The 13816-nt window shown below is 51.6% G+C and overlaps 1 protein-coding gene across 2 annotated transcripts in view; it reads right to left on the reverse strand.

Moving 5' to 3' along the window:
• LOC123346103 (E3 ubiquitin-protein ligase TRIM39-like) overlaps window positions 1-13816 on the reverse strand; it is a 701805-nt gene that overhangs the window by 24668 nt on the left and 663321 nt on the right. The window contains exons 1-3 of one of the 2 annotated variants that reach the window (XR_006572927.1): window positions 5314-5327; window positions 2511-2570; window positions 329-1092 (exon numbers count right to left, since the gene is read on the reverse strand). Coding sequence is in view for 1 of the 2 variants with exons in the window: in XM_044983325.1 (XP_044839260.1) it covers window positions 2511-2570 (60 nt within the window). In the remaining variant the exon portion in view is untranslated. Of the gene's footprint in view, window positions 1-328; window positions 1093-2510; window positions 2571-5313; window positions 5328-13816 lie in introns of those variants that run through there. The other variant, XM_044983325.1, reaches the window with a different exon arrangement.

A 13816-nucleotide genomic window follows, 5' to 3' on the forward strand; every position in this document is an offset into this window, starting at 1 on the left:
CCTACCAAGCACGTGTCTGGGGCGGCACCTCGGAAGGGGGTGGCAATCGGGGTTTGTTTTTGTTGTTTGTGGTTTGGCCAGGCGGCGCTGGGGGGGGGTGGGGACTTGGGCGGCCCAACGCGATGCTCAGGCGGGGGGGGCGGGGATTTGGGTGGCCCGACGTGGCGCTGGGGGCTGCGGGGACTCGGGCGGTATGACGCTCAGGGAGAGGTCGGGCGGTGCTATTTTTTTTTTTGCTTGGGGCGGCAAAAATGTTAGAGCCGGCCCTGATCCTGGTGAGATCTAATCCCACAGATCTGTACAAAACGCTCCCTGCTGCTGCTGCTTCTCCCCAACCCCCCGAACCCTGATTGATTCATGCTCTGTCCCTCCCACCCCCATCCCAGCTGTTAGTTTTGCCCTCTACCCAGCCCCCCATCTCTGCCCAACCTGCAGCCCCAGAGGGGGAGGGGGAGGATCTTGCAGGGGACATAGATGAGGTGCTGAGGGCTGGGTAGAAGGGAGTCCTCCAAGGTCATAGAGACTGGGGTCCATCAGGCTAGAGAGGCTGATTTCCGGTTCCCTCCCCTGCTGTGTCTCAGGGACACAGTCTGAGCCGGGATCCCCGCCCCACCCAGAGCCAGGGTCGGATTCTCTCCCCAAGGACGGAGCCCGGTGGGAAAGTGAAGATCGGGGCCTCGTCACCAGCATCGATAAATGTCACCTGCCCCCGGTCACAGTCCAGACAAACCCGGATCCTGCTGGAGGCCCAGATCAGGGGCAGGCGGGTGCGAGGGGAGGTGAAAGCCTGCAACCGACCCCAGCACTGCTCCACAGCCCAGATCCCCGCCTTAGGGCTAGGGCTGATCCATCCCTTCCTCTCCACAGACTCTCTAGCCACCCCCACAGCCCAGAACTCCTCATCCCCCACCTCCACCTCCCAGCAATGTCTCCCCGAGGTGAATCCCTCACAGCCCAGCACACAGAACACAGTGTCAAATCTCTCAGGGTTGTCAGGCAGTCGCTGCCGTCTGTCTCTCCGTCTCACACTTTTCCAATCCTCAGACAGGACGAGGATGGGATGAGCCGTGTCTGGATCCAGAGTCACATGCACTGGGGAGAGAGAATCAGAGCATTAGGGGCAGAGCTCAGCCCTGGGGGAGGCTGGGACCATTTCTCACACTCCCCAGCAGCCCCGTCCTGGCTGGGACAGGCCTGGATCCCAGGGAGCTGCCTCTGTCCTGGGCACCTGAGACTGAGCAGAGATGTCACTGCAGCTCCTCAGTCTATGTAATACAACCAACTTCATTAGTTTCTCTTTTGCCTGCAAAAGCTTCAGCTCCCTGCTCCCCCTCTTGGGACTGCTCCATTCCCAGTGGCAGAGGCACAGCCAGGAAGGTGTCGGAAGCTTTTATGGAGGATTTAAAAAACTGAGCGAGAAACTCTCTCCCCTAATGCAGCCTCCACTCCCAGGCCAGGGAACATAGAGGAAGGTGCAGTGTTGCGTAAGTGCCACTTATCACCAGAGAGGAGGAGGAAGGATTGGTTGGGGTAGCCCCATCCCCAGCCCAGAGAGAAGGGAGGAGCTGCCAACATCACAGGAAGAGCATCTCCCCAATACAGGAAGCAGTGAGCAGCTCCAATGCGAGAGCCCAGCCCCGCCCAAAGGAAAGGCAGGATGTTGGAGAAGAGCGATGGGGAGACCCCTGCACCAGGTGAAGCAGAGAGATGTGGCAGAGAGCTCTGTTCAGAGGCGACTCTGTTAAGAGTGTTTCTGGTCATCAGAATGGGCATGAACTCAGCATTAAGGGTGGTGTCAGGATTGTTTGTGTGTCCCCGCCCCCTCCGTGGCCCGGACCGAGGCCGTGTCCCCTGGCCAGGCTGGGAGACTTGCCCGCTATGGAGAGCCCCTGACACTCCACCTGCCCTGGACATGGGTACGGGGGGCTGTGAGAGCAGCCTCCGGCCCATGTGCCCGCTCTCCAGGATGCGGCATCCTGGGGAGGTGGAGGGTAAAGGGCCCCCCAGTGCAGCCTGGACTACCTGGGTGGTGGCCCCAGTTCTGGCTTCAGGCCTGGCCAGGAGGCAGGGCCTCTGGGAAAGAGGAGCAGGGGTGGGGCCTTTGAGAGGGGCCAGGACTGGAAAGAGGCTGGCGCCGCGGGCAGGGGCTGCGCTACACAGGGAGGAGCTGATCAGTTGCCCTGCCCAAAGCACAGACACTGTTCATGACACTCCATGCCTGCCCGAGGCTTGCAGTGCGGGGCGGGGGAAGGGGAACGTGGCACCCTGCCCTCAAACTATGCCCATGTCAAAAAGTGTCCTGAACATCCCACTTTTAAAAGTGTGTGTGTGGCAGGGAGTGAGGGGGTGGGGGGGACATGGGCTCCTGGATCCACTGAATGTTTTATTTTTAGGGCTGTGTGTGTCGTGATCGCTGTCAGTTTGGTTGGTAACTTTAGCTACAATCTCATGAAGATGTTTTCTCTGGAATTTTCTCATAATTTAAAGACAATCTCCACCTGCAAACTCACCCAGTCTGGGGGCTCCTAGGGGTTCCCCTCTTTTTCTCTCCAGTGCAGACGGCAGAGTGTCTGGAGGGGGAAAGGATAAGAGAGGTGAGATTTCAGACTTTCATACTTATAACAGCGTCCCCACTCTGTAACTTTTATAATTATGACAGAGAAACAGACAGAGACACTCAGTTATTTAATATAGAAAGGTCTGAAACCGTCTCTTTCCTCTCTCATTCAGGCATCTCCCAGCAATGGAACCAACATCCTTGCAGCCTCACAACCATCCCAGGACAGACAATCTGCAACTGAGATTTACTTTTCCCCTCCTCATCCCCTCCCACCCTTCAGACTCCAGTTGGTTTGTCTCATTCACTTACGGCCTTTTGTCATAAAGTAGACTCAGATCATACAAAGACTTTGGCATAAAAATAACTTTACCCACTTGAGTCCCTTTGACACTACAGAGAGCAACATGAAGGGGCCCCCATCCTCCACAGGCAGATATAGGAATAATAATAATAAAATCATTTAATAAATGTGGAAACTGAGGCAGGGGAAGGTTGACTCTATGGGCCAGATTCACCCCAATGCTGGCAAAAGGAGAGAGGGGAGGGGCCATTTGTGACTCCGCTATTCAGTGGCTGCAGGGGCCGGTGCAGACCTTGGCACAGGCGGAGGAAGTTCTGAACCAGCCAGAGCTACATCCCTATGACAATGGCCCCCGTGTGTCTTGCCCAGTGTGCAGAGTGTCAGAGGCCCAGTTTTACACGGCCCATTTCGCTCTGTCCCTCGTCCACCTGCTCCCTCTTCCACTCGCCCTCACCACCCCCACCCCATTCCCAGCCCTCTCAGGAACCCGCCTTGTGCCTGCAGCTGCTGGGGAGAAAGCACAAGAGGCCCCTGTGCTGGAGACATGGCAGGTGGGTGAATGGCTGGTTTGGGGAGGCCAGTCCCCCACTCCAAGTCCTGTCCTTTCTACTGAAGCTACTTCCATGCCCACTGGAGCCCACCCAGACCCATTGTAGCCGCTAGCTCCTGCCCAGCACACCCAGCCCATGGAGTGTCGGCCAGCTCCAGCCTTCCCAGTCACAGAGCACCAGGGGGCCGGGAAGCAGGGGCCGCGCTGCCAGACCCAACCCCGGCCACTCCTCCCTCTGCAGCCGCCAGGCTCAGTGAAGGGCCAAGAGCAGCCTGCTGCACATAGCTAGGAGGGGGCCTGAGCTGGGCTGGAGCGTGTGCGGGGCCACCCATGTCATTTTGGGGAAGCGATGCCTTCCCTTGCCTTCCTTACCTGCCGCCCATGGCTGGAGGATTCCTCACTGTGTGGGAGGAGCTTTCTCCTTCCCCACAGCCCATTGGCTCAGCACAGCTGCCATCCAGTACCAGAGCAGAGTGATGGGCTGCGTTCAGCTTTAACAGACGGCCTCTCATTTCTGGTCTATATTTTGGATGGCGACTTTTAGGCCCTAGGGCCTGGTTCTCAGAGGAATGGGGCACCTGCATTGACTCCACCTGCAGCTCTCTAGATGGGGCAGAGAAACGTAGCTGCCCCAAATTAGTCCATTTTGCTAAATTGGGGCCCGAATGTTCTGACTTTCAATAAATCATGAATTCATGTGAGCCATCCCGACTCCTGGGCCCCTGCTACATCTGCTCCATTTGTCTGCTTTCCACTGTTTGTTATGCTAAGTATTGAGAATGCTACAAGGGTCATTTCTTATGCAGCAGTTTGGACAGACCACAATTGTGTGTTTGCACTGACTGACTCGGCTTTGGCCTGGTGAGCAGTTTTCTGGACGTAAGGGAAGTGTTGCCTTAAGTGACCTTGTTATGAAGCTATGTGTTCATAAGTTGCTCTGTAGGACAAAGATGTTTTGATCACACAAAGAGGTTAAAGACAACACTCCCAAAATGTACTGTCCAGGAGCAGTTAGCAAACTCCAAAAACTGCGATATGGAGACAAGCTTGAAAGTGACCTGGGCATAATCAGTGGTAAGAAATAAGGATTATTATGTCATGGAGATCAGCAGGGAGCCTTGCAGCTCTCAGCTGCTGCTGGCAGCGGGCCCTCAGCAGTTCCTAGCTGCAGCAGATGCCTCGGAGCTCCCAACTGCTGTGGGGGGTGGGGAGGGGTAGGGGACCCCAGAGTCCCCAGTCACTGTGGGTGCTGGACCCTCCTTCTTCCCTATTTTGTCAGGGATATTTTTAGTAAAAATCACGGACAGCTCACAGGCTTCCGTGAAGTTTTGTTTATTGTTCGGGACCTTTCTGTGATTTTTACTAAAAAAATCTGAGCTGAAACCTGAATCTTAATAATATTTCAATCAGAAAAGAGAACAACAACATGAACATAGCTTGGACATCCAAAGACCTGCCAATTAGGAAGTTCATGTATGTGTATTGTATGAGCTATATACGCTATTTAATATTCATAACACTCAAAGATGATTGGAAAAGAACTAATACATACATCATTTGGACACGTATAATATGTCAGACATTGTAAGGGGTTCTCGGAGCTTCATAGGAGAAATTCACTGTGACCTGCCTATGGCCCAGGAGAAGATAATTGGCTAGTTCTTCTTTCTGTATGTCTGTCATTTCTTACTTTAAGAGTAACTGTAATGGCAAGGCAGGCTTTTGGTAGAAACAAAGGTTTGAATCAATCAATCAGGGTGACTTGGACCCCAAGTGTGTGACATTCTCACCCAAGAATTAAAGAGAAGCATCATCTAACTATGAACCAATTGCCAAGAGCCATTCTCCTCCCACAGCCACAAAAGCTTTTCCCAATTTCCACTCTAGATCCCTTCTAGGTACCTTTGAACTTCCTCAGAGGCTCCATGAGAGCAAGAGTTTTCTGGGACAAATCGCTGAGTCTCTTTTCCAGTTCAGGAGAAATCTCCTCCGGCTGCTGGAACTTCCCCTTCTCACACCTGGAGAGAAACAGTTTCACATGGTTACATTTTACTTAGTGACACTTTATAATTTGTTGTCAGTGAAAGTTGCTGCTCTAATGGGCCTGGAGTTAGAATTCCTCTGCTTCTCCCAGCCTCAGAGCAGGTGTAGTTCACGCTCTGCCAGTCAAACCTTCACTCTGAAGATCCCATTTAACTCTGGCCTGAAGAGACCAGCTCTGGGGATAAAAGGGGAATTGAGTCTCCATGGCCAATTCGCTCCTTGGCCTCCATGCTCTGAGGGACAGGAGGTTCCCAGGTGAAGTGCTGTAGAAATCTGCCTCTAGGAACTAGACTGAGACACCAACTACCCCCTCCCCAGCTCATTCCACACAGGTCTCCAAACAGCCCTCAGATGGGGAAAGGCTCTTGAAAACTACTGCCCTGGGCTGAATAGTGACCACGACCCAGCAGTGACAGGCCCATATTCCATCCCCACAATCCTGATGCAGCCAGTCCCCCAGGGACGTGACATCTCAAGGAAATACTTGAGGTCAGTCCTTCCCACTGAATGGAGAATTCCAGAGTCTTCTATAAAAGGGTGAGAACATCAGGATAAAGTTCATTTGAGAATTTTGTGTCCAACACGTGACCTTCCCCACACATTTTGGCAGGGATGGTGTCCCTAGCCTGTTTGCCAGAAGCTGGGAATAAGCAACAGGGGATGGATCACTTGGTGATTCCCTGTTCTGTTCATTCCCTCTGGGGCACCTGACACTGAGCACCATCAGAAGACAGGCTGCTGGGCTATGTGGACCTTTGATCTGACCCAGTATGGCCATTCTTATGCTGTAGATTCATGTGGAGATGTGGTGCAAGCTCTTTCCCAGCATTGTGAAGTGTAAGGGGGAGTGAGAAAGAGACACATACCTGGACAAGGTGCTTCTGATGTCCTGGAGAGAAAGAGAGAGAATTTCAGGCCCACCTGACACACACTTCAAATTCCAAAGAAGGGATTTTGCAAGTATGGGGAAGAGAGGCTCTGTCCTGGTCCCAGAGCCAAGGTAATGAGTCTTTTCTATTTCTAGTGCCAATGTGTCTGCGACTTTGCAATGAACAATAGTCATTCACATTTCAATAATGCACACATGGAGTTACTCTGTGATCTCTGATTGCTGGACACTTGTACCCATGTTTTAGGAGCTCTCCTGTCCCTGTGTTGGGATCTGGAGTATTTCTAACTCAGTCTCACCTGCAGGAATTCACTTGCTGGCTTCTGACACTTCCCCTCCAGCTCACTGATCAGGTTACTGAGATGGGAAATTTCCTCAGAGACTTTGGTGATATTTTCATTCTGTATCTTCGTTATCTCCTTCTCCAGCTTTTCCAGTTGGGCCAGCAGAAGCTCCTCTTGTTCCTCCAGGAATTGGTGCAGTTGCTGAAAATCAGCTACAATTTGCTGCCTCTTCTTTTCTATCTGTTTCTGTAAAGCAACAGGGAAAGGGCTGGTCAGGGACATGGAGGCAGCCTGAGTGGGGGAGGGGATCCTTTCATTGAGTGCTGAGTGTGCAGGAGGGAAAACTTCTTTGTAACCCTTAAGGTTTCTGACACTTGACTCTACCCTGTGGTTACCAGGAAAAAGTTTCCCTTACACCTTTTTCCATTTCTCCCCATGTCTCTAAAAAGGAATGTTTTCACATCTGACCTGGTTAAAACTTTGCATTATCATGAAGCATGAAGCATGAAGATCCTGAGCAGCAGGAGTCAGGAATCAGCATTACACTGATAGACGTTCCCAGGGGGTGGGGGAGGAAAATCAAATGATTTAATAATGCAAGAAATGACACAGACACAGGCAAAGCCACTAGAAATTAATTCATTCAATGGAATGGAAGGAAGTCTAGATTCTGCACATGAATCTAACAGAGAAAAATCCATGATCATGGAGAAACAGACATGCCCACATTCACCAGTGCCACAGAGGAATCTGCCTACAAACAGATCTCTCACCACAAGTCTTTGCACATCAGTAACAAGAGGCACCTACCAGATACTTCGGGCTTTTCTCCTCTCTAGTCACTTTAGATCCCAGCAGCTTTTCTCTCTCTTCCCTCAGAGTCTTCAAATGAGCCTGGATTTTTTCCTGTAGAAACAGATATGATTTGGGAGGTTTTATTTTGAGTTTGAGAGGGGTGCGTAGGGGGATATTTTCCCACAAAAATCCAATTTAACTGTTGGTCCTAATAGGTTCATGACATTAGAGTCACCAAGGAAAAGAAATCTAAGAATGAATGTGTCATATTCTGGGGATGTGTCATATTCTGGCTTGTTACCAATTCAGGTTCAGTCTTTTTAGTAACTGGAGAAAGACCTGAATTATCCAAGCTTGCCTGGTATTTATTAATTCATTAGTATTACAGAACAGAACAGGAAAATGGGAACACATGGTGGTGAATCACTACATTTAATTTTGAAAAGATCAAACTACCAAAGAGATAAATCCCAGAAACCTCGTCTCCCTGCTTGGCCTGGGAGTTTTATCAGGGCGTCTGTCCCTCTTAATGGCCTCACTTCAGCATTGCTCAGGGCTGCTGCTGGAGTGGCAGCATGGCCTAGTGGTGTGGTTGCTCAGCTTGGGCCTTAGGAGACTTAAGTTCTATTCCCAACTCTGTCACGGACCTGCTGGATGACACTGGGCAAGTCAAACTGCCCCCCTCTCAGTGCCTCTGTTTCCCCTCCCACCCTTTTTCCATCTTGTCGAGTTAGACTGTAGCCTGCTCAGGGCAGAGATTGTCCCTCACTGGGGTTTGTGCAGGGCCCAGCACCATAGGCTCAAGCACTCACAGAAAAAAAAATGGTGCGCTCAGCCCCCACTGGTGGCCAAACTGATCAGTGCCTCCCACCTGCCTCAGATCAGTTGCTCAGCAGTGGGTTGGAGGTGCTCAGGGGGAGAGGCTGGGGCACACTCAGGGGAGGGGGTGGTACAGGTGAGAAGAGGGGGTTGGGAAGAGGCCAGGTGAGGTGGGGCCTTGGGAGAAAGGGTGGAGTGGGGCGCGGGGCCTAGGGTGTAGATGAGCCGGACTCATCCCCGCGGCGCCTCCTGCTGGTGACTTCCAGGAATTAGCTCAAATTCCAGGCCAGAGCACCCTCTGCAGGCCAGTGATCCACCTGTCCTCTGGCCCCAAGTCCCTCCCTGGACCCCAGTGCCCCTTTTAACTGCGTCTCCCCCTCCCAGGGGAGCCCCCCCCACTATCCCCACTTTGCCTCAGTATTGGCTACTGCCCAGTCTCCATCTAGCCCCCGTTCCCTGGGGCAGACTGCAGTATCAGCCACTCACCATCAGCAAAGCGGTTCAGACCTGCCGCCTTTGCCTACCCCTGGGCTGCCCCCTGCAACCCCCAGTACCTTTTGGCCTTACACTAGGCCGCAGCCTCTGCCTTTCCCCAGCCCTGCTCCACTCTAGGTACCTTATCTAGCTCCCTGCAGCCAGGCCCTTCTCCCCCTACAGGCAGAGGGAGACTGCTGAGCTCCTGGCTCCCAGCCTTTCTATAGGGGCCAGCTGGGCCTGACTGGGACCCGGCCACAGCTAAGCCTGCTTTCCCCCAATCAGCCCAGGCTTCTTGCCCCAGCCACAGCCCTCTCCTGGGCTGTTTTAAGCCCCACAGGGCAGGAGCAGGTAATCACCCCGCGACAAGCACGGGTTGAGCACCCCTGTGGAAATGAGGAAGCCAGCAGCTGCACCCAGAACAATCACGGTCAGATCTCATTTGGGGTCTGTTGGGGCTACTGAGATGCAAATAGTGATAATAAACACTGTGGTACAAATCAGTAACAACAACAGCTTGTAACTTCCTATTCTCCACTCTGAAGGCAACACTCTCAGATAGACTGGCCTGCAAGTGTCTTAAACCTTACTGGTCATTTAACAACATCTGTTCTGTAGAAAGTTCCCAGATGTCACCAGTGGGAGCTGGGTTTGAAGTCTCAGAAAAAACTATCTCACATCAGACATCTTTAAATTTCTCAGGTCCTATGTCTCTCTTGCCACACTGCCGTATCATTTACTTTTTCCAGCATCTATCATTCAACAAAGGCTTTACAGAGCGGAGGTATGCGGTTACGCTGGGTTCTCGGCAGCCATGGGACCCTCTTGCGCAAGTGACCCAAAGTGGGAAATGGTTTGGAAAAGAATTCAGCTTCTCAGAGACATGTTTCTCGCACTGGGCATCTTTAAAGTCTTCATGCTGCATAATTTGCTTTTTATAGTATGTTTCACACAATGGAGGATATACAGAGCTCAGTGATGCAGTTACACCAATAGCCACGGTAGGCAACTTGCTATGAAATTAAGCTGTATTTAAAATCCAAAGTTATTACTCCAATTAATAGCTTGATAAAATATCCAACTTAACAGCAATTCCTTCCTTTGTAGGCCTAGGCAGCCTCCTCCATGGGACCCCCATGGGAGCTGCTTTTGCCCCTCCAGGCCCATGAACATGATACAGGTTCTGTGGTGACCTAAAATCCTACTTTCGACGTCTCCGACTCAAGGAATATTTCCAACACACCTATCCTAACAATATACTAACCCACAGAAACCTTCCTACCAGCACTACAAAAAGAAGGATTCTGCCTGGACTCCTCCTGAAGGTCGAAACAACAGACTGGACTTCCACACAGAGTGCCTCCATCGACGTGCATGGGCTGAAATGGTGGAAAAGCAGCATCACTTGCCCCATAACCTCATCTATGCAGAGCACAAGGCCATCCACAGCCTCAGAAACAACTCTGACATTATAAGGAAAAAGGCTGACAATGGAGGCGCTGTCGCCATCATGAATAGGTTGGAATACGAACAAGAGGCTGCTAGACAACTCTCTAACACCACATTCTACAGGCCTTTACCTTCTGATCCCACTGACGGTTACCAAAAGAAACTACACCATCTGTTCAAGAAACTCCCTGAAGAAGCACAGGAACAAATCTACACAGACACACCCCTAGAATCCCGACCAGGGTATTCTATCTGCTATCCAAAATCCATAAACCTGGGAATCCTGGATGCCCCATCATCTCAGGCATTGGCACCCTGACAGCAGCATTGTTTGGCTATGTTGACTCTCTCCTCAGGCCCTACACTACCAGCACTCCTAGCTATCTTCGAGACACCACTGACTTTCTGAGGAAACTACAGTCCATTGGTGATCTTCCAGTAAACACCATCCTGGCCACTCTGGATGTAGAAGCTCTTTACACCAACATTCCACACAAAGATGGACTACAAGCCATCAGGAACAGTATCCCCAATAATGTCATAGCAAACCTGGTGACTGAACTCTGTGACTGTGTCCTCACCCACAACTATTTCACATTTGAGGACAACGTGTACCTTCAAATCAGCGGCACTGCTATGGGTACCTGCATGGCCCCACGGCGTGCCAACATTTTAATGGCTGACTTAGAACAACACTTCCTCAGCTCTTGTCCCCTAACGCCCCTACTCTACTTGCACTACATTGATGACATCTTCATCATCTGGACCCATGGAAAAGAAGCCCTTGAGGAATTCCACCATGATTTCAACAATTTCCATCCCACCATCAACCTCACCCTGGACCAATCCACACAAGCGATCCACTTCCTGGACACTACAGTGCTAATAAGCGATAGTCACACAACCACCACCCTATACTGGAAACCTACTGACCGCTGTACTTACCTACATGCCTCCAGCTTCTATCCAAGACACACCACACAATCCAATGTCTACAGTCAAGGTCTAAGATACAACTGCATTTGCTCCAATCCCCCAAACACCTACAGGATCACTATCAAGCATTCTTAAAACTACAGTACCCACCTGCTGAAGTGAAGAAACAGCTTGACAGAGCCAGAAGGGTACCCAGAAGTCACCTACTACAGGACAGGTCCAACAAAGAAAGTAACAGAACACCGCTAGCCGTCACCTTCAGCCCCCAACTAAAACTCTCTAGCGCATCATCGAGGATCTACTATCCTGAAAGACAGATCTTGAGAGACAGACCAGTCCTTGCTTATAGACAGCCTCCCAACCTGAAGCAAATACTCACCAGCAATAACACATCACACAACAAAAACACTAGTCCAGGAACCTGTCCTTGCAACAAAGCCCGGTGCCAACTCTGTCCACACATCTATTCAAGTGACACCATCATAAGACCTAATCACATTAGCCACACCATCAGGGGCTCATTCACCTGCACATCTACCATTGTGATATATGCCATCATGTGCCAGCAATGTCCCCCTGCCATGTACATAGGCGAAACTGGACAGTCTCTACACAAAAGAATAAATGGACACAAATCTGACACCAGGAATTGTAACATTCCAAAACCAGTAGGAGAACACTTCAACCTCTCTGGCCATTCAGTAACAGACTTAAAAGTGACAATTCTTCAACAAAAATACTTCAAATACAGACTCCAATGAGAAACTGCTGAACTGGAATTAATTTGCCAACTGGATACCATTAAATTAGGCTTGAATAAAGACAGGGAGTGGCTGGGTCTTTACACAAACTGATATTTATTTCCCCATGCTAAGTTTTCCCCTACTGTTACTCACACCTTCTTGTCAACTGTTTGAACAGGGCCATCCTGATTATCACTACAAAAGTTTTTTTTCTCCTGCTGATAATAGCTCACCTTAATTGATTCACCTATTAGAGTGGGTATGGCAACCTCCACCTTTTCATGTTCTCTTTGTGTGTGTATATGTATATACAATCTTATATATACATATATGTACAATCTTCCTGCTGTATGTTCCACTAGATGCATCTGATGAAGTGGGTTCTAGCCCCTGAAAGCTTATGCTCAAATAAATGTGTTAGTCTCTAAGGCCTGGTCTACACCAGGAGGAGGGGTTGATGTAAGATATGCAACTTCAGCTATGGGAATAGCTTAGCTGAAGTCAAAGTATCTTATTTTGCTTTACCTCCCATCCTCACGGTGCGGGATCGATGGCCGCAGTTCCCCCTGTTGACTCTGCTACCGCCACTTGCCCTGGTGGAGTTCCGGAGTCGACAGGAGCGCGTTCGGGGATCGATATATCGCGTCTAGATGACACGCGATATATCAATCCCCGATAAACCGATCGCTACCCGCTGATCCGGCGGGTAGTGTAGACATCTCTAAGGTGCCACAAGTACTCCACGTTCTTTTTGTGAATACAGACTAACACAGCTACTAGTCTGAAACATGTGAGCTCTGTCTCAAACCAGGCATGAAGAAGTTTGATCCTCTTCACAGAAGGTTTGCAGAGGCTCCTGGTGTTCCCCACACACCCGTTGCCTTCCTGCTCCCTTTGCTGCCTCTAATCCCAGCTGTTTCTATCTCCTTCACCAGCTGCCTGTTTGGCCTGAGGTTTCTATGTTGCACCATTTCTCTTTACTAAGGGCCAGTGGCAGATTAACACACAGGGCCACTGAGTCCTGGCCAATCTTGGGCCCAAGAGCAGGGCTGTCTGTACCCACATGCAAAGGACGCAGCTGTGTAGGGCACCAGGAAATTTGGGGCACCACATTTCCTGGTGCCCAACACCGCTGCGTGGTGCTCCAGCCCCTGCCCAGCCTATTCAGCATGGCCCCGCCACAGCACCTCCTCTTCCCACCCCCACTCTGCTGTAGCCCCGCCCCACTCCACCATTCCCCAAAGCCCCCACCCCTGCTCTGCCTCTTCCTGCCCCAGCTCCCCTGAGGACTGCAGCAGGGGGCGGCCTGCACTCACCCAGCGGCAGGAAGTGGAGCACCCCAGCCCCAACCCGCTCCACTGGCCGTGCTGGGGGGTGTTTCCCCCTTGACCCCCAAAGCCAGCCCCTCCCACGGAGGCCTGGGGCCCACACACCCACACCACACAACCCCGGAAGACTGCGTAGGGAACCAAAATGGCTAGGGACAGCCCTGCCCGGGAGTGTTGGAACTTGTGTAGAAGGTGGGAGGGCAACAAGCACCAGATCTGTGGCCCTGTCCCCTGCTCTTCCTTTTCTCCCAAGGGCCCTTCCCCCAGCCAGGCTGGAAATGAGAGCCAGGCCACAGTGAGAGCCCCTCAGGGAGCCCAGGCAACTGAGGGAGCCTCGGACCCTTCATTTGCCCTGGGTGGGGGACTGGAGGGCCTGAGAGCAGCCTCTGGCCCATGTGCTGCCCAGGGCATCTGGAGGGCCTGGTCTCCCTGAGTAGCTCTTAGGTGCCTTCTTGGAGGGGGAGGGGGAGTGGGCAGAGGAGGATCGGGGGCAGGGTCCCATGGTGATGGAGGGACTAAGGCCCACCTCAGTCCCTCCCCCACCAGGAGAAGGCACTGATGTCACAGCCCCTGCTGCTCCGTGCCTACCCAAGGCTAAAGAGGCAACATGTGGTGGAGGCATGTGCCCCCAGATGTATTGGGATG

Source organism: Mauremys mutica, chromosome 12 (genome assembly GCF_020497125.1).
Source record: "Mauremys mutica isolate MM-2020 ecotype Southern chromosome 12, ASM2049712v1, whole genome shotgun sequence".
NCBI lineage: Eukaryota > Metazoa > Chordata > Testudines > Geoemydidae > Mauremys > Mauremys mutica.